The 21,747-nt window shown below is 54.0% G+C and overlaps 1 protein-coding gene and 2 long non-coding RNA genes across 3 annotated transcripts; 2 read left to right on the forward strand and 1 right to left on the reverse strand.

Annotated features, from left to right (window-relative positions):
- Window positions 1-6,411: 6,411 nt before the first annotated feature.
- LOC109453570 (uncharacterized) lies at window positions 6,412-9,915 on the reverse strand. Its single transcript, XR_012495203.1, has 4 exons — window positions 9,585-9,915; window positions 9,037-9,156; window positions 8,410-8,491; window positions 6,412-6,801 (listed from the first exon to the last, which is right to left on the reverse strand). It is a non-coding gene; the product is annotated as an uncharacterized LOC109453570 (long non-coding RNA).
- LOC141570741 (uncharacterized) lies at window positions 8,416-9,221 on the forward strand. Its single transcript, XR_012495204.1, has 2 exons — window positions 8,416-8,617; window positions 8,760-9,221. It is a non-coding gene; the product is annotated as an uncharacterized LOC141570741 (long non-coding RNA).
- A 193-nt stretch (window positions 9,916-10,108) lies between the features above and the next one.
- IRX2 (iroquois homeobox 2) lies at window positions 10,109-18,850 on the forward strand. The gene is made up of 5 exons (XM_074329111.1): window positions 10,109-10,555; window positions 11,884-12,286; window positions 12,602-13,309; window positions 14,071-14,145; window positions 14,826-18,850. Exons 1-4 carry the CDS (start codon window positions 10,310-10,312, stop codon window positions 14,121-14,123), a joined length of 1,410 nt encoding a protein of 469 aa, XP_074185212.1. The 5' UTR covers window positions 10,109-10,309; the 3' UTR covers window positions 14,124-14,145; window positions 14,826-18,850.
- Window positions 18,851-21,747: the final 2,897 nt, after the last annotated feature.

Raw genomic sequence — 21,747 nt, forward strand, 5'->3', positions numbered from 1 at the left:
AGGTCAGGCCTGTGCACAGCTGAGTGGCAGTTCAGCCCCCCGCCTGCCGGAGGACCCGGGCTGGTTCCAGTTTCTGTCTATCATGGATAAAGCTGCTATGCACGGGCTTTCTGTCCCTTGGGACCAGTGCACAAGGATGCAGTCACTAGATCGCATGGTAATTGCAAGTTTGGCTTTATGAGAAACTGCCAAACTGCTTTCCAGAGTGAATGTACCATTTTATACTCCCACCAGCAATGTACGAATGACCTAGTTTCTCTGATGCTCACCAGCATTTCATGTTGTCACTATTTTGTGTGTTTTGTTATTTTAGCCATTCTGATAGGCACACATAGCTCATTACAGTTTCAATTTGCATTTCCTTGATGGCTAATGATGTTGAACATCAAATCATATCATGTGCTTATTTGCCGTCTGTATATCCTCTTTGGTCAAATGTCTTTTTATGTCTTTTGCCCAAATTCTAATTGGATTATTTTTGTTTTGTTTTACTGTTGGATTGTGAGTATTCTTTATATATTTTAGATACTATTCCTTTGTTGGATACATGGTTTGCAAATATTTTCTGTCTGCCACTCATCTTTTCATTGTCTTAGCAGGATCTTTCACAGAACTAAAGTTTTAAATGTGGATAAAGTCCAACTTACCAAACTTTCCTTTCATGGCTTGTGCTTTAGCTGTCTGGTCTTAAGAATTCTTTGTCCAGAACTAGATCTTGCAGAGTCTCTCATATATTTTTCTAAAAGTTCTATAAAAAGTTGAAGTCTGTGGCCTATTTTTAGCTAATGATTGTAGAAGGTGTGATGTTGGTGTTGAAGCTTTGTGTTTATTTGCCAGTCTGTGCTTTTCTTATGGACAGCAAGTTGCCCCAGCACCATTTGTCACAAAGACTCACTTTCCCCACGGAATTGTTTTGTATCTTGTCAAAATCAGTCAGGAATATTTTGCGGGTTTGTTTTTCGGATCTCTTTTCTGTTGTTATGCTCTACGTGCCCGTCCCTCCGCCGACACCACCCTCTCTGGACTCCTGCAGTCATATGAATTCTTGAAATTGGGTAGACAGATTCCTCCCACTTTATCCTTCTGTGTCAAAATTGTCTGGGGTATTCTAATACTCATGACCTTAAAAATAAATTTTAGAATAAACTTGTCTATGTCTACAAAAACCTCGCTGGGATCTAATGACTGTTTTAAATACTGTAACTTTTTCCCACTCTGAATTTTTTATCAAAAATGTTATCAAAGTTCAGTTTGCTTTTGTTCAAGTTTGCCTCTTCCCAAATGTCAACATGCATTCACTCATTGGCCGGACTAATTGTATTGAGCACCTGCTAAGTGCTGGGAATGGGGTGGGACATTGGGGTGCAAGATAAAATCGCCTGCTCTCTTTCCTCAAGGAGAGCAAGGTTTCAAGCTGACTGCTAGTTCAGAAATTTATTTTAAAAACTGTTATTTTAAATGTGTGTATCTATTGTGCCCTAAAAATTTAACATCCAACATAGATGGTGTTTTCTACAGGAGGGCCAGGGCTCCTGAGGACTGGTCTGGTTTGCCTGGGTTACGTGGGACCCACCCTGTTGGGTACACAGGGATCTTGTCATGCAGGGTTTCAGGCGGGGTCTCAGCTCCCGCTGTCCGTATAAGAATGCAGGACATGGTGAGGCCAAAAAGGAACACCCACAGAGCCATAGATAGGGGAGTCTTACCATTCTTGTCTCGCTGGAGGCTGGGTTGGAGACACAGGAAGCAGGAACCACACCATCCGCAACCCGCCATCCGCTTATCTGCCAACCAACCAACCTCATGTGCTAACTGCAGTCCGTTCTTGCTAGCCCAGCCGCCATCTCCTTGCTAGCCCCCATTTTCTGCTAGCGCAGCCACAGCAGTTATATTAGTGGCCAATGGCTCACTGGTTACAGCTGACGGCCAACTAGCCACAGCTGATGGCCATTTACTACCTGAGCCAGCACCTTTCCACGTGAGGGCCAGAGCCTGGAAACTGCACTCCTTGCTCTGTCTCCATAGATCTCCAAGGGGGAAGTGGGGCTGAAATGTAAGTGAGTGTCCCCACAGGTTTTCTGTTTCTCCCTCAACACTCTGCTGCGCCTTTTACAAGTAAAAGCACATAACCAGGAGTGACCTATCCATTCATTCATTCACTTAATCAATACTTCTCTACTGCCCAGGCCTTGCCAGGCTTGGAGTCAGGGCTGGCACTGAGGTCAGAGAAGGGTCACAGCCTGAGGACAACAGCTCTGGGCTCAGAGAGGTGAGTGAGAATCTTGGGGAAAGGGCCAGGCAGGAAGCAGCCTGCAGTGGCTGAAAGTGAAAGGCAGTGTGGCTGTAGTTGGAAGGGTGAGTGGGCCAGGGTGCCCCCAGAAGACGGCTGCTGGCAGCAGAAGGAAGCCCCAGGGGCTTTGGGCCATTTAGGCGCCAGGAAGCCTTTGCAAGCTCAGGGTCCCCAGGAAACAGCACTGTCCCTTCTGCCTGGCTCTGAACTGGCTGAAGAACGGAATGACACGGGAAGACCATGTGATCACGGAGGAGGCAGGACTGGGCCTCAAGGCCTCTCCCTCTGTGGGAGGCTTTTAAGCAGATTTGTGTGTGAAGATCCAGATTTCTCGGGCTGCAGTAGACAGAATGAGGGCAGAGAGTGGATCGTTTCTAGAAAGAGCTAAGGGGCCAGAAAGGCAGGGCCTTCTACTCTGAGAGTAAAGAGGTGTGTGAGGAGGAGGGGAGCCTGCAGGAAGCCTGGAGACCTCCCTCAGCCCTGCCTCACTCCTCTTCTCCTTCCCAGTCTGCACCTGCCCCTCCCCTGGCCTTTTGCCCAACTTTCTGTCTCCCCACAGCCCCTCTCTCCACTCTTAATTTGAATTTCTAAACTATGTTTACTGTGATGTGAAGAGAAGGCACATGACTCCACAACAGGGCACAGGCATGGCTCCCTTCCCCCCACAGAGGCTTGCAGGTGGCCATGGGCAGCCTGCCGCATCCAGCAGTGCCCTGCTCTTCCCGACAGGCCTCCATGTCCAGTCCCTGAACAGAGAGAGTGGCCAGGCCTCCACACCCTTCCCAGGAAGCCTGCCTCTCCCTGCCATGCTTTGGAAATTGGCACAAAGACATACACACAAGTGACACTCAGTTTAAACGTCTAAACTGCAGACCCCAGACATTGTTTATTTTATTTTTTGAAGGGTGGGGGAATGGAGAGAGGAAGAAAGAGATGAAGAATATGACATTTTAAGATTGTTTTAAAAAAAGAAAGAACTCCTAAATTAGCACATTATACCTCTGTCCTATGAAACATATCTTAAATGCCAATATTTATAGTTTCATTTGAATTTTCAAAACAGAAACTATTTCATACGATAGAAATATGCAGAATAATATAATCCCAGATAACCATCGTTCAAAGTTAATTATCATTACGATTTGGGTCATTTATTTCAGATATATTTCTTTCCTTTTTCTTTTTTTTTTTAGGAGCACGCAGCTCACAGTGGCCCATGTGGGGATCGAACTGGCAACCTTGGTGTTATTAGCACCACGCTCTAACCAACTGAGCTAACCAGCCACCCATCAGATATATTTCTCAGAAATAAAATATCACTAATAGGGCCGACCTCCCTGCCACCCCTCTTTATAAGCCCTCAGTGTGCCCTGCAGGGCGGCCTGTCCTTCCGTGGTGATGGCAGCCCCTCCCCCACACACTGCACGTTTAAACAGCACCAACGTGGCTGTTTGTAAAACTCCATCATTAGCGTCATCTTGTCTGCATCCTTCTTTTGTATCATTTTCCACCCAACTTTGTAGTCTGAGGACTTATTCCTGTTGCTGCGAGTGGAGCTGCTTCCCGCACTTTCAGCCCCGTGGGGTTTCTGTTCATGAAATATGCCCGATTCTTTACCCGGGCCTCTCCTGACTGACATTCAGGTGTCCGGCCCTGCGCTCTGCAGACAATACCGCACGTGCTGTGCCTGGCATTTTCTCCTCCGTGGACAATGAGTCCAATTGTCGCAGGGTGTCAGGCTGTGGGCATCTCCTGCTCTTTCAGATATTGCCACATGTCTAACTTCCTCAGAGAGAGTGAAACTAGTGTGGCAGCGACAGAGAGCTAGCTGCCGAGTCTGCGTACCCTGGGCCTGGCTGGTGTCATCCAGTGGCTGTGAAGTGGTTTCTTGTATACTGTCTGGAGATTTCCCCATCACCAGTGAATGTGGGCATCTTTGGCACATGGCTTTTCCGGTTCTCATCTGTGCAGAGGGCCTGTGCCTATCCCTGACCCATTTTCCACTGGGTGTTTTGCCCTCACCCACTGACTGTCGGAATTCTGCATGATTCTGCATAGCGGTCTTTGTCACTTGTAAGTGGTGCATATGTCTTCTCCTAGCGTCAGTGTCAGCGATTTATTTTCTTGTCAACTGAGGTTTTTACTTTTAATACGATCAGATTTGTCAAATATTTCTTTCTGCGGTCCCTGTTTTTTTCTTGTTTCTTTTCTTTTTTTTTTTTTTAAACTTACTTTCCCTATCTATACAATCCTGGGTGTGTCAGAGTGTGCCTGAGAGTTCGGGGAGGGGAAGGATGGTGTGTGCGCCTGACTACATGCCACAGAATTGGTGGTGTGGGAGTGCTGTTTCGGGGGACACAAACCGAATTAAATGGTGCCAAAGGAGGTGAAACGTGGCCCCAGGCAAAAGCTCTAGAGAGCCTCGCTTGTTTCATAAAATTGTCAAAAGATTGGAGGAAACCTTCCTTCTCCAGTGTTTTCTTGCGAGCGAGGTGTCCTACCTGCTTCCGCCAGGACCGAGCGGCCTCCAGGGCGCGCTCACACCCGCTCACGCCGCGGCCACCTCGGAGGTACGCTCTGGTGTTTAAAACCGTGAACACAAAGCAATGGAGCAGCTGCCGGAGGGGAGGAGGCGGGGGTGAGGTAAGTTCTTCCAAAGACTGTCTTGCCGAAACACTTTTAAAAAAGAAAGAAAAACTGACAACTCTTCATCTGTTTCCACTCGCCCAGAAGAGCTGCCTCGGCGCCGCGCGGACCTCGCTGGAAGCGTGTGTGCGCGCGTGTGTCTGCGTCGCTCTGTGTGCGGGTCAGTGCCTGCTGAGTGCGCCATGGAAAGGTGAAAAGGCTGAGCACTTCCAAACTTTTCCTTTCCAAACAACCGCGACGAAGAACAAGGCACTCAGGTCTTCGCTGCTTTGGGAACCGGTCTTCTGTGACTCCGATCCCTTAAAGGAACTCAGGCCTGTCCAGTCCCCGGCTGGTCCCCCTTCCTCCGTATCCTGGCGCTCCCCGGGCCGGGGCCGCGCGCCCCCACCCAGGCCCGGGCCTCCGATGCGAACCAGGAGTAAGCGGGACGGGGCAAGGGACTGGTGCGCGCGGGGCCATCGCGGCAGGGGGACCTTGACCAACGGGAGAAGGGAGGAGGCAGAGAGAAAGGGGCAGAGGACGGAGACCGAGGCTGCAAGATGTTGAGAAAAGGCAAGATGAAATTCTCCCGGCGCTGCGGGGAGACAACCTTCAGGAGGCACGTCGGAGGCGGGGCATCGATGGAGAGACTGGGAGTTTTCCTGCCCACTGGAGGAAACCGGGAGGGACAAGTCAGCGAGGAACAGACCTCGCAGTAATTACGAGCTACAGAGTCAGGCACTTAAGCGGGGAGGAGCTGGAGAAGTGAGTGCGGGTCTAGGAACGTGCAACAGGAGCGCGCCGGCCGTCCCGGCACTCTGCGCCGCGCCACCCCAGGGGCCGCCCGAGCATCGGGGTCCTCTCCACGCGACCCGTGGCGCTCCCGGGACAGCCCAGGCCTGCAGGCCCGTTTGAAAACCCCTAGTTGAATCCCAGCTCAGGGTTCCAGGTCACGAGTGGCGGGGACCCTTCAGCCTGTGCGCGGTCCCCTGCGCGCGTGTTTTCCAGGCGCAAGTGGCAGCATCTAAAGCGAATTTGAGACCCTGGAGACACCGCTGCATCCGAAACCCTACCAAAGGTGATCATAGAATGCAGAGGGGGGAAACCACACTGGCAAGATCCTCACGTTCCATTTTGACTTCAACTTTGTACAATTTATAACTGCGTGCTTCGGTTTTCAGAAAAAAGAAAAAGGAGGGAAACCGCAAAGCCACACCTCTCGCTCTTCTGCCTTCTCTCACTCCCCCCACAAATAACCCCGGAGGCCTAGGGACTGGAGGGACCCTTCATTGGGAACGCAACTGGAATGTGCTTTGATACATTGAAACGACTTACATTTCTAAATGTCACTTCATGAATGTGAACCCATGTAAAGTGTGTACATTCAATCTTAATTGACAAAAAAATTTACACACCCACAACTGGGAGTTATTTTCCCACCAACCTCTTAAAAACCCCAGCGAAGTCCACGGTAATAAGACAGGCGGAGATAATGATCGTGTTCGGCGTAGGTTTTACTCAAATGCCCCGGCATAATCTTCCCTCTTCCCGGAATTAAACCGACGCGGGAATGGGGTAGGTTGCGCTAGGGCGGGGGCGTCTGCCGCCCGTCGGTGGCCCGGGACAGCGCCGGGGCCACGGCTGCCGGGACCAGGCCGCAGCCGCGGGCCACAGCGCCCCCTCACCGGCCGCGCGCAGGACTTCCGGCCGCGCCGCTCCCGGCCTCCCGGCTGCGCGAGAGCAGGAACCGGCCGCGTCTGCAGAGCGCCTGGAGAGCCCTGGATCCCGGGCCGCGTTTCTGGCGTCGCTCAGCTCTTGGCCTCACAGGAAACCCAGCTCGTTGAAATGCGCACGTCCACGCCGACGTGTTCTAAGTGCAGCAGCCACTGTTGGGACAAGAAACAAAAATGTGACAGTGTTAAACTCCCTTTTTTTCAATGCACACTTGGGGAGTGAGGGGACCCGCTGCAAATCTGAAAGTTCATATCGCCTAGCAGTTGTTGGAGGTGATCGTGGGGTCCAAGCAGTGGCTCGATTTGCCTCGCACGCCTGCTGGGTTCTCTTCCATTGCAGCTTGGAAGGCAACTGAAAAGATGCAGAAGCCAACTGCCCGACCCTCCCCGGCGCTACAGCCTCAGGACGCCCCTCCGCGCTCGTGAGCGACACATCCTGGTCTCTGCTCCCCAGAGCGGCGCTCCTTGCGGTGGCCGGAGACGCAGTGCCAGCGAATCCAGGCCACTCTCGCTGGAGGCTGCGCACCGAGCCGCTGCATGGAGCCTCGACACTTGCCGCGTGTTCTGTCGATTAATTTTTAAAAAGAAGACCAAGCCAACTTTAATCTAAGAAAAGGAAAAGTGATTTTTAAAAATCGGGGAGCTTTAAAGTGAAACGGAGTTATATATTCCGGCAACAATGCAGAGCGTAAGTTTTAATGTCTCTGCGTAGGCATTTTAATTTGCTACAGTCACTACCAATAAAAACGGCATGTAGTGCGATTCGACTGTTTAATAGTGCAAGGTAGACGGTTTTTATTAGTAGCAGGCAGCAGTGTGGAAAATTTAGATTTCAGTGGAGGAGTGTAATTGCTGGGAGGGGGAAACACACTCAGGAAGAGGCTGTCTTCAGAATCAGCAGCGCTGAGTAAAGCGGGGGGAGGGTAGGCAGTGTTCCTGGAGATGCAATGCACCCTGGGCAACTGGGAGACCCTCCAAAGCCACGTGCACTTGTCTGGTTAGATACTTAATTGATGTCAAAATCGAATAGATTCGCAGCATACGCTCCTGCTTCAAACTGGGGATGTTTTTGTAATAATTTGCTGTTTTCTTCTCTGCCCCTGGCAGAGATCAAGCCGGGGGTGGGTGTGAGAGGGAGGGCAGGGGGCGAGCCCCAGATGTTAATGAACCACAGCAGAAACTGGTCTTTAGAAATGGAAATTGCGAGGCCAGTCCTCCTTGGAGATAAACATTAGACCTGATTTTTTCACTTAAACTATTTAATTGGAAGCAAACGGAAAGGCTGCAATCTGATCCGCTGCTGTCTTTGTTTGTCACCCAAGTGGCGGGACTCATTTTCGGCTTCTTCCTGGCAGAATTCCCTCCAAAAGGACCAAAAATGTCACAGATCCTGCCACGGGCATGCTCCACGGGGCTGCTGAGGCCTCTTTCCTCTCTTTATCGCTTTCCTTTTTCATTCCACAATAATTGATTTAAAATATCGGCCCTGCAATGAATTCGGGCATCCCTCTTGGGGTCGAAGCCTATTGGAACGCCCCTGCTGGGTCCCTGCAGTGGCCCAGAGTGCGTGGGAAGTGGTGTGTATGTGTGTGGGGTAGTGGTGTGCTTGGCGCTGATGTGAAGGTTGCCGGGCTGTGGTTTGTGGGAAAAGTGATGGGGGGGGGAGCAAAGAGAGGCAGGAGAGTGAAGGCTGGTGAAGGACGATCAGTTTGGGGGCTACCTGGGGGTGGCAGCTGGTATAACTGCCTGCACCGCACCTACCAGGAGCGAGCGACAGGCCTGCAGACCAAGGAGGGCGGGTCCTCAAGTCCAACACTGCTATTTGAAACTGGTTGCCTTGGATCTGGGGAAAGACAAACGCCGCTGACTGCGCCTCGAAGGTTCCGCGTGTGACAAGGCCAGTGGCTGGAGCCTGTCCATCCCGCACCGTTTCCTCGCCCTGCGTCGGCGCGACCCCAATGGAACCGCGGTATATGAGGCTGTTCCCCCGGGCTGCAGAGCCAACAGGGCTGGGGTGTGTGTGTGTGGGGGGGCGTGAGGGTATAGGAGAGGTGTGGGGAGAGGACGAGGTGCAGGCCGGGGCTTCTACCTACGGCGTTCTCCCCCTACAGGTCACCCATGAGAGATGGCTTCGAGAGAAGGCACCTGTTGGGTGGGCGCCTCCCCCCCTACCCCCCGGGCCTGCACACAGCAGACTCCCTGTAGACACCCTGAGCCTGCCCATCCGTGATTCCCGCGCCGCCCCGGTCCTCTTCCGCGAGACTGGGGGGGGGGGGGTAATGGGGAAGTGGGGGGGGGGGATTCGGGGGCTGGGGCCCCAGGGCGCGTTGTGCATTTCCCCTCTAGGCCCCACGAGGCACCGCTCGAGACGCGTGTTACCTGAGTTACCTGCGCTGCCGACTGCGCTTGTGCCACCAGCCCTTTGCTTTCTCGTCCATCCCTAAGTGACAGCGAGGCTTCACGTCGTGCCAGAGGCAGTCTGTCCAGTGACGGTCATTTCCCTGAGTGCTTTACAACACAAATCCGAAAAGGAGTCAACTTATTAAAGCAAAATAAAACCCTTTTGGGGTGAAGCCCTGGCAGTGTGTGCTAAAACGTCCCCAACAACTGTAAGGGGGTAACGCCCAGGGACCGGGTTATCCATCACGGACTTAGGAGCAGAAGGCGCACCTCAGGGCCCTCCTGGCAGTTCGTACCGAAGGCGCCCCAGATACGGGCACGGCGGGGACAAGCTGGGCGGCGAGGGTCAGGCCACCAGACGCGAGGCCATGCTGGGCACCTCGCATAGTGAGGCAAAGTAGACCGAGGAAGGTGGAAGTGAGAGCCGCGCACGCCACCCCCAGGAGGACCTGGACCGCGAGTGCAACCAGCCCGACCCTCACCCCACATCGTCCCGTAGCTGCCCGCCCGGACGCTGGGGTCCCGCGCGCAGTCACCTGGGCCGGCCTGTTCGCGGCGAAGAGGGGCGCTCGGGCCGATCGTCCCTCAAGCGGACCAGCCCGGCCCGACTGCTGGCGGCCTCCGCCTAGTAGTCCTCGCGGGCCGAGCTGGGGGACCGGGCAGTGGCTGGATTGGGGTGGGGTGACCGGAGTGGGGTGAGGATGGTGGAGAGGGCGCGGGTGGGGGGTCGGCTGGGCGTACGTGCGAGTGGGAAGTGGTGCGCCGCGGGCCTGGCTGCCCTGCCGCCGGCCGCGGGTCGCAGGCTGGGGCCGCGCGAGAGGCGACTGCGCCACAAAAGCCTGCGCGTCCCTCCCTCTTCCTTCCTCCCCGCTCCCGCCTCCTTTTGCTCAGCCCTTCTCTCCCCTCCCTTCTTGGTTCCGTGCTCCTCCCCCGGCCGCAGCCTGGCAGCAGGAGTGGGCGGGGCCGGGAGGGGGCGGGCACCCGAATATGCAGATGAGCGCGTGACGGACAGCTCCGCGTTCCAATGTCCCTCGGAAACTCGAGCGCTCCTTCCTCAACTCCTCACTCGCGACTCCAGACTCCCCCAAACCCCGACCGCCGGCCTGGCGCGCGGCTGCGCCCACCGGCTCCGCGCTGCCGCCGCCCCTGCCTCGGCCCGCGGTCCTCGCGCCCGCCGCCGCGCCGCGCCCCGGCCGGGCGTGGATGGAGGGCGCCGCGCGCCCTGCCCGCTGCTCGGCGTGACGCGGGCCCCGCGCCCACCATGTCCTACCCGCAGGGCTACCTGTACCAGGCGCCCGGCTCGCTGGCGCTGTATTCTTGCCCCGCGTACGGCGCGTCGGCACTGGCAGCGCCGCGCAGCGAAGAGCTGGCGCGCTCCGCGTCGGGCTCGGCGTTCAGCCCCTACCCGGGCTCGGCGGCCTTCACCGCGCAAGCGGCCACCGGCTTCGGCAGCCCGCTGCAGTACTCGGCCGACGCCGCCGCCGCCGCAGGCTTCCCGTCTTACATGGTAACCGCGCGGGCGGGCGGGCGGGGGCGCGGGACACCCGGTCCCGGGGACCCTCGTCGGGATTGCGAGAGGAGCGGGCCGAGGGGAACGTGCCGGGGGCGGTGGCTCAGCGGTCGCCAACTCTGGCCGCTGCGCCGCTGACGGGACACGAGGCCGCGGGGAGAGGCAAAGCCGCCGGCCGGCGATGTCCCTGAGCCCTGGCCGGGACCCGCGTCCCTTCGCCTCAGCTCCTGGGATCATTTAACCAAAGAGCCCGGAAAGTGCGGGTGCGCTGGGGTCGGGTTCTGTTCTGGTGTCCTTCGCTCGCGCACCGAAGCTTGGCGAGGGGTCCAGAGCGGGCCTGGGGCTCGCTACTGTTGGCGCGGGACGCGAGGGTCGGCGCCACTGGGACCTCCGGGCGGCTGCCGGGCGCTTAGCTGCTGCTTGCAGGGCTTGGGGTGATCGGGTTGGGAGGCAGCGAAGCATCTGCCAGCGGCGCCCGGGCCCGTCTCAGCCCGCGGTTGTCTGGGTCTTAATCGGTCCCACAGGCCGTGCTTTCGAAAAAAGTGTCGGCGAGCGTGTGGCCCGCCAGTGCCGCCTCGGTCCCCTACGAACCGAGAGCAGCTCCAGTTTTCCGGACCTGGGGTCGGCCCGCGCGCCTGGGGTCTGCTGCTGGGCCCGGCGGCGGTGGCGGCAGCGCGTTGCGGGTGATTGAGGCCGTTTCGGGGGGTTGTGGACACAGCCCGCCCTCGGGGGAATTCCAGGGCAACGACTGTGTGGCTGGGGCCTCGGTGAAGGCTGCAAATGCCTCGAATTTAAACATTAAAGGCTGAATTAAAATGCTAATTACCGCGTATTTGAAGAATTCGAAACGGTGACTGGCTTCTGAGTTGCAAATTGGATTTGCCAGAGCTTTGGAACTGTGAATAGCGGAGCGGGGGTTCGGGGTGGTTTTTTAACCACGTAAGGGCGGGGTAAGGGGAGTAGGGGGGGCCGCAGCGCTTGAGAATCCAGAGAAATTTAGATATCAAGAAACTACCTGCGGGCCTGCATGTGCCTGGTGTTTCCGTGCACACGTATCCCGGCTCCGGGACTTTGGGGGGGGGGGGGAAGATAATGTTATTTTAGGAAAGTGAAATAGTTCAAAAATTCTAAAATAAAACTGCAATGCTTTTGGTGATCAACAGCTGTCCACTGCGTTTTTTCTGCTCTGCTGCCGCGGGAAGCGCGGCTCTGCCGGAGAGACTCGCGGTGGGAAAGGCGGCGGCGGGCGGGCCGAGGGGTCGTCTTTGGGCTGTTGCCTGCCCGATCCCCGCGCACCCCACTCACCAGGCTCTTGTCGGTTCCAGGGCGCGCCCTACGACGCGCACACAACTGGGATGACGGGTGCCATCAGCTACCACCCGTACGGCAGTGCGGCCTACCCATACCAGCTCAACGATCCGGCGTACCGCAAGAACGCCACGCGCGATGCCACGGCCACGCTCAAGGCCTGGCTCAACGAGCACCGCAAGAACCCGTACCCCACGAAGGGCGAGAAGATCATGCTGGCCATCATCACCAAGATGACCCTCACGCAGGTCTCCACCTGGTTCGCCAACGCGCGCCGGCGCCTCAAGAAGGAGAACAAGATGACCTGGGCCCCGAGGAACAAAAGCGAGGACGAGGACGAGGATGAAGGTGACGCCTCCAGGAGCAAGGAGAGTCCCGACAAGGCGCAGGAGGGCACAGAGACTTCGGCTGAGGACGAAGGTGAGCGGGGCCGCTGCTGGCGCGAGGTCGCGGGGAACTTTCTCCCCAGGCGGGGCCCAGAGCTGAGGGCGGGGAGGACGCTGCCTGGCCGACAGCCCAGCTTCCAGCCTGGAGCCCAGGCCGCCTAGCAGAGCACAGGCCCAGCGACAACTCGGGCGCTTCCCGGGGAGGGCATGCTCCCCCTAGGCCGCCGCTGGGGCTGGGTGGAGGTGAGGAATCTCATGGGGAGGGCCTGGTGCGCCTAGACGTGGGACGGAGGGGCCTTGGGTGCCCGCGCTGTCCCACGTGCCACAGACGGTGCCCGCACTCCTGCAGGGATCAGCCTGCATGTCGACTCACTCACGGATCACTCGTGCTCAGCCGAGTCAGATGGGGAGAAGCTGCCTTGCCGGGCCGGGGACCCCCTGTGCGAATCCGGCTCGGAATGCAAGGATAAGTACGACGACCTGGAGGATGACGAGGACGACGAGGAGGATGGCGAGCGGGACCTGGCGCCGCCCAAGGCCGTGACCTCGTCACCGCTCACCGGCGTGGAGGCGCCACTGCTGAGCCCCCCGCCCGAGGCCGCGCCACGCGGCGGCGGCAAGACGCCCCTGGGCAGCCGGACGTCGCCGGGCGCGCCACAGCCAGCCAGCAAGCCCAAGCTGTGGTCTCTGGCCGAGATCGCCACGTCGGACCTCAAGCAGCCGAGCCTGGGCCCGGGCTGCGCGCCGCCGGGACTGCCGGCGGCCGCCGCGCCCGCCTCGTCCGGAGCGCCGCCGGGTGGGTCGCCCTACTCCGCGTCGCCGCTGCTCGGCCGCCACCTCTACTACACGTCGCCCTTCTATAGCAACTACACAAACTACGGGAACTTGAACGCGGCGCTGCAGGGCCAGGGGCTCCTGCGCTACAACACGGCGGCCGCGGGCCCCGGAGAAGCGCTGCATACGGCGCCCAAGGCGGCCAGCGACGCGGGCAAGGCGGGCACACACCCGCTGGAGCCCCACTACCGGCCCCCGGGCGGCGGCTACGAGCCCAAGAAAGGTAGGCTGCTGCGGCCGCGGGTCCTCGGGGAGGGAGAGCCCGCGGGGTCCCGCTAGTCCGCACTCCTGGGAAACGTGGGGAATGGGCCCGGAGACCCACGCTATGGTAATGCAGGGGGGACCCTTGTCACTAAAGGAAAAACCGAAAAAGACAGAATGCACCACCCTTTGACTAAAATTTAGGAGACGTGAAGGGGGTGAGGAGGGCAAGGCTCTCCTTGCCTTGCGAGGAGGCCTGCTCCATTATTATTTCCTGCTTATTGTACTTACTATCACCACCACCCCCATCAGGCTGTTGGAGTTTTGGCCCGCGAAAACGGCCACAAAATGCAAATTACACTTTCTCCCGCTGATTGAGCTGCAGCTTCCGGGCGTCCTGTTGGTCAATAGTCTCAGCTGACTCTCCTTTTCTGCCCGTGGCCTGGAGGAAACAAAACGTTCTCCTGACTCCCAGAGGCCTTAGTTCTTCAAAACAGAAAACCAGAGCGTTTTTCCTCTCTTTCCCTTTCTCTATGTTGCCTCTGTTGCTCATAATTCAGGCTTGAGCTGATAAAACGAGCTCAAGGGGGAAAGAAAATGAGAAATAGGAAATGTGACCAAATCTGTCTCAGACAGCGGTGGTGGAGACTGTCAGGTTCCCTAACTGTTTGCCCCAGCATGCGGGGAGCCAGCATGCCTGGGTGTGTGGGTGGTGTCTGTGCCGTAGCCTGGGAGACCGGGGCTGTGGGGTCGGTTCTCACTAACTGCCCCCTCCCCTGACAGATGCCAGTGAGGGCTGCACCGTGGTCGGTGGGGGCGTCCAGCCCTACCTATAGAGGGCCGAGCACAGCAATGCAAGTAAGTGGGCACCCTGGTGTTTCTGCCCACCCTGGGGGAGCCTCCCTGCACCTGCACGTTCAACTCTCTTAATGTGTATTTCTTGCTTCTTGTCATGGGGTCTGAAGACGGAGCATTGCAATCTTCTTGGTCTTTTTTTCTTTAAGTGGGAGAGTATGTGTTCTCTCTTCTAGAGTCCCTCTTTTTTGCTCAAGTCCTGCTTTGAAGAATCACTCCTTCACTGGAGTGAATACACACACACACACACACACACACACACACACACACACACACTCTTCTCTCAATCTGGGGATTCCTGTGCAATAGGGAGCTGTTTTTACCACACTAGACACAGAATAAGCAGACACTTGCATTGATGAGCTAGGGCTACCGAAACTTGGATCTCAGAAGCAGTTCTAGGCAATATTTGCAGAGTCAAAGAGACGAGAAGCGCTGGTTTTTTATCAGGCCTGTCCCGCTGACCCCCATGTCCAGACGGACTAGATAGGACCCTGCAGTTTCTCTGGCTACAGCAGTATTTCAAAAAACACCTATTTTACAACTAGGCAAAATTACTAATCACACATCTTGATGTCAGGAAAGAGGCGGAACCATTTCAGATTGACTCATTTTTATAATGTGATGATCTTGGTGTGGAACTGAAGGATTTGGGATGATTTGGTTTTTTCCTTGGTCCACAGGTAGGTGTCACAATTGCTTTGGAAAAAAAGTCAGCAGGCCATTCTCTTCCCAAGTTCATAAATATACAGATACTATAAAAAGCCGCTCTCTCAACTCCCACCGCATCTCGTGCCACTGTAAAGGAAGGAGCCACAGAGCACTGTCACCCCACAATCTAACGGAGCAGACTTTTGTTGGATATGCGTGAATTTGTTGGCATAGTATAGCTTCCCCAATGTATGTGTGACTTTTGAAAACAATCTTTTTTCTCAGGATATCTTGAATTGATCACTTCATTGCCACGGTATATATTCTATAGGTGTGATAGGATTTACTGTAAAATTTATTTGTAAAAGATGTACACAGTAGAAATAAAACGTGATTGAAGAACTTGAGTACTTAAGAAGTGGAAACAAATTTGATATTTATTTTTATAATGATATAAAGCTTCTAGTAATTTATGCAAGTTGTATTGCAATGGAATCTAAACTTTTTGTAAATAAATTCTGCCTGGTTTTTATTTGAACATTGCTGGTTATACAATCTTTGTTGGTTGTTTAACAATAATTCTTTACTAATTTATATCTTAAATTGTAAATAAAAACAGACTAGACTACAATAATATGGTGTTCGGGGCTCCTTTTTCAGAGATGAGTGATTTGGGGAGAGACCTAGTGATGATGGCAGCCCCTCCCCCCAGGTGATCTGACCTCAGGCTTTTTAATGAAAATGTGTAAAACAATCTTCCCCTTCTGCTCATTTAAAAAAAAAAAGGCAGATGGAAGAGAAATACAAGTGATTTTCGATTATTTATATGCACATGTATTGCAAGAAAATTAAAATTTTGTGTTCTGAATATGCAAATTTCTTGTTAGTGTAAATTTTTTAAAAGTTGGCAAAATAAGATGACCTTATGCCCCATGCAGTAGAATCCATTTAATATTTATTTCTGAGGCTGGCTTATTGAACCTCTTCAGGAAACTGGAAAATTGTGATAACATGGGTAATATAGTTACACCCCCCACCATAAATGACTGATAGAAATAATTGTTTATTTTAAAGCCTGAATTATCCAAATTAGCATAGATTATTCAGATTTATTGAGTGACTTCTTAACTCTCCATTTCATATAACTCACATTAAACACAAGAGGAAAACCTGGGAGATTTATTTTCCTCCCCGTGGCCCTCACCTTTACCCTGGGGGAAAGAAAAGTTTCACACCCCTTAGACTATTGCCTCGTTACCATGTTACTCATTATCTAATTATAGGACAAGTCTAGAATTTGTAGTCAAGTAACATATTTCCTTTGATTAGTATCATAAAACCAGCAAACCTGTCACTTTAATTTTCAGCAAAATTATATGGATATCCATATAATATAATTTCAGAAAAGAAATGAACAATCATTTATTTCCTCTCCAAAGATAAATGGAGTGAATATAACTTACGGTTATAAAACAAGAATAATAGCTTCTCAGAGTGCCCTTTAATCAATCACACACTTACTTTTCAAGAGGTTCATCTGTTTTATACCGTGATTAATAATGCTGCAGCATGAGCACATTATTGCATCCCAGCGGGGGTCGTCCCGGATGCTTTTAGCCGCTTTGGAATGGTCAGTTGGGGTTCATTATGGGCTGATATTGAACAATTTATAAAATCTTGTCTAAACATCTGCCAGCTCCGATAGGCTGATGTGTCTGAGGATGGGAAATTGCTGGACCAGTTGATATTGACAAACGGGTCTCTCTCCAGTGGCTTTTTGTGCCTTAGAAATTAGTGGTCTTTTGCTGGGGTCTTGTTAGAAAGGGTATTTGAAAGTAATCTTAGGTACTTGAGGCAAAGCCAGGGGGCTGTGAACTGGACACAGAGGAAGGCCGGGGGGAGGAGCGATTGTGGTTTGCCTGCAGAGAAAACGCAGAACGGGCTTTCGGCTTTCTATGACTTCTTGGGCATTTTGTTGGTTTTTGAGTCCATAAGCATTTGGAGGTCTGACACCGTGAATCTTGGGGGGTAGGGAACTATTTTTCTCCCTTCCTGCTCCCCCAGTAATAGACACAGAAATGTTTGGAGCTGAGCTCTCTCAGAGACAGAGAAGGCTGTTCACATGGGAGCCTGGCCACTCTGTGGCAGCCTGTCTGCAAGAAAACAAATGCCAGTCTGTGGAAGTCAAAGGGAGCTGGGAGCTCCTTCGCTTGTTTTTGTTTTAGACATAATACCTCATCCAATTTCGGGGAAGATAAGGACTTTCCCCTCCAGAGAGCATTTTCGATTGCAATATGAAGGTGTTAAGTAGTTTGCTTTTATTAATATTAGCCATATTTTCTGAATCAGCAGGAGTGCACACTGCACGTGGCAGCAACGTCTCTGTTATGCGTAATATTATAATCTGAGTATTTTGAAGACTAAGGTGAAATGGATGAAAGTTAACAATATTTAACAAATGAAACACTGAGAGACCACACACCCTAATTAAGATACAGCACTGAAGACACTCCATCTCAAAGTGTGGAGTGCGGGACTAGGAAAGCCAAGCAAAAATTGATCTCGGTGCATATGTTCAGAAACTGGAGCCTGGATAAAAGCCGCCTGCGTTTGGAACAGAAGATTGTGTTACCTGGACATGTGATACGTCCCCCCATGCAGGCACACACCCCAGACAGACCCCGCTCCCGGGGACAACGTGCACCTTTCAGTTGGTGAAAACTCAAAGCAGCTCAGGAGATTAGCCCCGGCTAACGAATCTTCTTTGATGTTTATATGCCAACAAATTATCAGAGATTTCCATAACTTACCCTCCCTGCCTCCTGACCTGGGTTTCTTTCTGGAGAACTTAATTTTTAAATATACACTAAGAACATAAAACCTGCAGGTGTTTAGAGGGATCTTTTGAAAGAAATGCAGCGTGATTTGCGGGCTCTCCTCCGTGCATATCCTTAGTTAAGCTGAAGGAGGAAAGGGGAAGGAGGTATCCTTCATTGGGGAAGGAGGCTAATGGGGTCTGATTTTTATTTTTACTTTAAAATCTAATTAATCAAAAATTAAGTCTCCGGCCACGATAGCCGTGTGCATTTGTTCCCGGGCGAGAGGACATGGGACACCCAGAGCCACCTGAGCGGGCGCGGGGCGCGCTGGGGGCTTTGGCCTTGAGGCTGGGTGCAGGTCTAGGCGCGCTCCTGCTCCGCGGCCCCGCTGCCCTCCGCGGCCCCGGGGTTCATTAGAGCTGATTTATCGGAATTCGCGCTTTAATCTCAGGTGGGCCCGGGGGCTGGGCGCTGCCGAAAGCACCTGGAGCGCTTGCCCGGCGGCCGCTGCCTCCCGCGCCCGTCAAATGTCAACATTTGTTCCCAATAAAAGAGTTATTGTTTCTGCAAAGCCGCCCAGCCACAGCCTTTGAAACTTGAAAAGAACTTCATCCACCTTTGTCTGACGGAGGCAGGAGGGGCGGAGCGGAGGGAGAGGACTGGAGCCGGAGCGCGCAGCCTGGGGCCTTAGGGGCGCCTGCCTGCACCCCCTCGCCGGCGGCCACCCGGGCTCATTCTGGAGGTGAGAGAGGTCGGTGTCTGCTCGGGACGGTGTTCTGCATGCGCTTATCAGGTGTCTGCAGCCTGCACGGTGCGAACCACTGGAAAAAACTCAGGAGTGGAATAGTCTTGCGCAAAACCCGCGTGCGTTTTGGGGTCATTTAAAATTGCATTAAACTGTTTATGAAAGAGTAAAGCGGACATTTCTTTTTTAACGTTACAGAATAAATGTGCCCTAACCTTCCACTGCTAGAGTCGGTAAACAGACACCAGTTTGAAAAAAAAAAAATCATTCCAAACCAATTTCTCTTTTCAGTCAGTGGTAACCCTTTGCAAATGTAAATAATACACTCGATTTTTAGGTTTCCTCCAAGTAACAGTATACCGTGATTATCCACCATATAATTTCTCTGTAGTTACCCAGTGCATTGAAAACCCCAAGGAAAACATTCATTTTGACTCCAAATTAAGGATGAGCAGATCTATTAAATATGTTTTTAACTACTTTTACAAAAAAACACACCAAAAAGCAAAAAAAACCTAAAACCATTTTAAACATTTAAAAAACGTGTTAACCCAAGAGGCAATCTTGGAAACAATACACAATCTTCTGTGGCATGTGGATATTGCGATTAACATCATTTGAATGTCTACAAATTGCAAAGGGGACATGTCCCTTTGATGTAGTTTCAAACCTTTATGTAAGTGACAAATCCCTACAGATATTTTAAAGGCTTATTATAAGAAGTAATCTATGACAATATAATTTTCCACTTGCTGAAAATTACTTTCTATTGGCCATAAAAAGCACTCGCCAGCCCTTCCCTTTGGTGTGGCTGGAACGCTAGGGAACTGGGATTTGATGATAATGCGTTTGGACATCACCCATTGGGAGACCAGGGAGAAAAAACTTTAACCCCCGTTTTAAGGTGCAAACACCCCATTTGCATGTCTCACTCTGCTTATATCACTGTGTCTCCTGCAGAGGGAGGGATGGGCTCCACACAAAACAGGCTGTGTTCCCTCTGTTGAGAGAGAGCAGAGCGTTCTCCCTCTTTCTAAGAAAGATAGAAATTGAAGATGTTACAAAGGAGGATGATTATACTGGTAATATAATAAAAATGGAATGAGTTATGAAATCTCTGTCGTCTGTTCTTTGCAATCCCAGGTACAAGGAAAGAGGAAGAATGTTTTTGTTTGTTTAAGTCTGGCCCCAAGATAATAAGGGAAAGTTTTTTTTTTCTTTTTTTTAAAGATGTCCCAAAGCAACTTTGTTCCATATGGAACTGAAGACAAATTAAATATAATATTCTTAAGGAAGCGACGTGAGCTTTGGGGCCTCCTCCCCATGGGAGCAGAGTCGACCTTCACAGGAAATGCCCACAGGGAAGAAACAAAACACAAGCGACGCAAGCCGTAGCATTTTTTTGTGGGGAGATAAATTGACAATTTATTGTGTGTAACTCCTGATCAATTATTAATCATTACTGTCAACAACAGGGTTATAATTACCTTTGGTTATTTTCAGGAATATTTATTTTTTCATTTCTCTGATGCTGTAATTAGCTGAGTAATGCATCCAAAGACCAGGCTCCCTCCGCCCCTCCTTTTTGGTGACCTTTAGGGAAAACACATTCACCCTCCAGTTCTCAGAAACCCCCTCCCTGTCTGCAGTCTACTACAGGGCACCTTTTTTTCCTGCCATAAATAATGATTCCAGAGGAAAAGGGGAAAATGACAAACAAATAGAGCGCAGCTGGAATTAATAAGGTGATCAAAGTTAGTGGGGCTGGGGCTGCTCGCTGCAGCCGCAGGTCTGAGGCCCCGAAAGGTGCGGGCAGCTCTTGCCTTCCCCTCAAGATCAAGGGAAGGGCAAAGTGGACATTTAACCCGTGGCATCTTCGAACAGGGGAGAACCCGTGCTACTCCGGCCGCGCGGGCGGCCTGGCCTGGGGAGGGAAGGGCGCTGAGCCTGTGCCCAGCACCCGTGCGGGTACGGCGCGCGTGCACCGGCTCCCGCACCACACCTTCCGCCCAGGGGCGGAATGGAGGGAGTCCTTGGCCCTGAAAGGTTGAGAGGTGAGTTAGAGGGTTCGGTGGGGACGAGTGGGTGGCCCGGAAGGCGGGGAAGGCCGACTGGTACCCGAGGAGCGTGGAGGAGAGAGGCAGTGGCTGCCCCGCCGAAGCTTCTAGGCAGCGGAAGGAAGACCGTGGTTGTCGCCGCGGTCGCCCTGCGCCTTCTGAACCCCGGCGGCCCTGGGCGAAGGTACGCGAGCCGGAGGCGCCGGCCGACCCCAATGGGCCTGCTCCGGCCCGCGTTGTCCTGGGGACCCTGGGGCCCGAAGCCCGTGAGGCACGGAAAGCCCCACAAGCGTCGGTTCCGAGCACGCGTGTTTTGCTCTAGCACAACAGGGAACTGTTTTTCCACCCTCGCCAGTCCCCTGGGCCGGCGGAGCTAGGGGCACCCTCCAGCGGATGCCCCCAGAACCATTTCTGTCCCGCGTGCGCCAGCGCAGCGCCGCCACGTGTGCGCTGTGTTGCTCACATCGAGGCCCTGAAAGGAAGCGACCTGGACTTAGGCGGGTGACCAGAGCAGCAGCACCCCAAGGGAGCGTGGGCCGCCTGCTCCCGTCCCCGCGAAGTCGTGGCTGGGAGCCCTTGGCAGAGGAGGGGAAGGGGAGGGGGGCGGGGGCGCGGAGGAGAGGGCAGAGCACGACCCCCCCCATCTCCCCACTAGGAGGCTGCGCCCCACACCCCCACGGCCCGGGAGGCCCAGGTTCAGCCGCCTGCTGACGTCTCCCGCCACTTCCGGGCCCCCATCCCTAGGAAAGCAGAGGGGTCCCAGGTCCTCAAGCTCCCGCCGCCGCCGACCAGCCTGCAGGACGGAGCGACGACCCGGAGGAGGCCCCACTCCGGGCGGGCCCCACTCCGGCTTCCCTTACCCCAGGTCCTGGCCCCGGGCAGGCTCCACTCAGTGTCGCCTTCCCCGGCCCACTCCGGAGGCCTCCTCTCCGCAAGCCTCCTCTTCTCCCCCGCCTGTCGCCTTGCTCCCCCAGGGCAGGCTCGGGGTGGCGGTGACTGCACCTCCCCCGCGCTGGCGGGGGAGCCGGCCCGGCGCCGCGCGGCTGCTGTGCGGCGGGGGTGCCTGCGGAGCCTCGGTAGCGAACCGAAAGCGCGGCCTATTCTAGTTTGGGAGATGGAGGGTCGGCCAGGTCGGCGGGGCAGTTCTGCGCGGCCCGGCAGCGCCCAGCCTCCCGCTTTTTCCTAGCTCCCTTCCTTTCCGGGTTCCCGCCTCCGCGCACCCCGTTCGGTGGAGCTGGCCGCGGGACCCCACACTCGCGCAGCTGCCGGTCGCCCTGGCCCCGCGCTGGCCGCGGATGGCCCCGAGGGATGCGGTGACCACAGGAGCCGCGTG

The sequence above is a fragment of the Rhinolophus sinicus genome, linkage group LG03 (assembly GCF_036562045.2).
Source record: "Rhinolophus sinicus isolate RSC01 linkage group LG03, ASM3656204v1, whole genome shotgun sequence".
NCBI classification, from domain to species: domain Eukaryota; kingdom Metazoa; phylum Chordata; class Mammalia; order Chiroptera; family Rhinolophidae; genus Rhinolophus; species Rhinolophus sinicus.

Excerpts from the sequence above, each read along its gene's own strand:
- IRX2 (XM_074329111.1), top strand. The coding sequence starts at position 10,310 with ATGTCCTACCCGCAGGGCTACCTGTACCAGGCGCCCGGCTCGCTGGCG. Across the intron at positions 10,556-11,883 it reads CAGGCTTCCCGTCTTACATG|GGCGCGCCCTACGACGCGCA; the intron begins GTAACCGCGCGG and ends TGTCGGTTCCAG. Across the intron at positions 13,310-14,070 it reads CGGCTACGAGCCCAAGAAAG|ATGCCAGTGAGGGCTGCACC; the intron begins GTAGGCTGCTGC and ends CTCCCCTGACAG.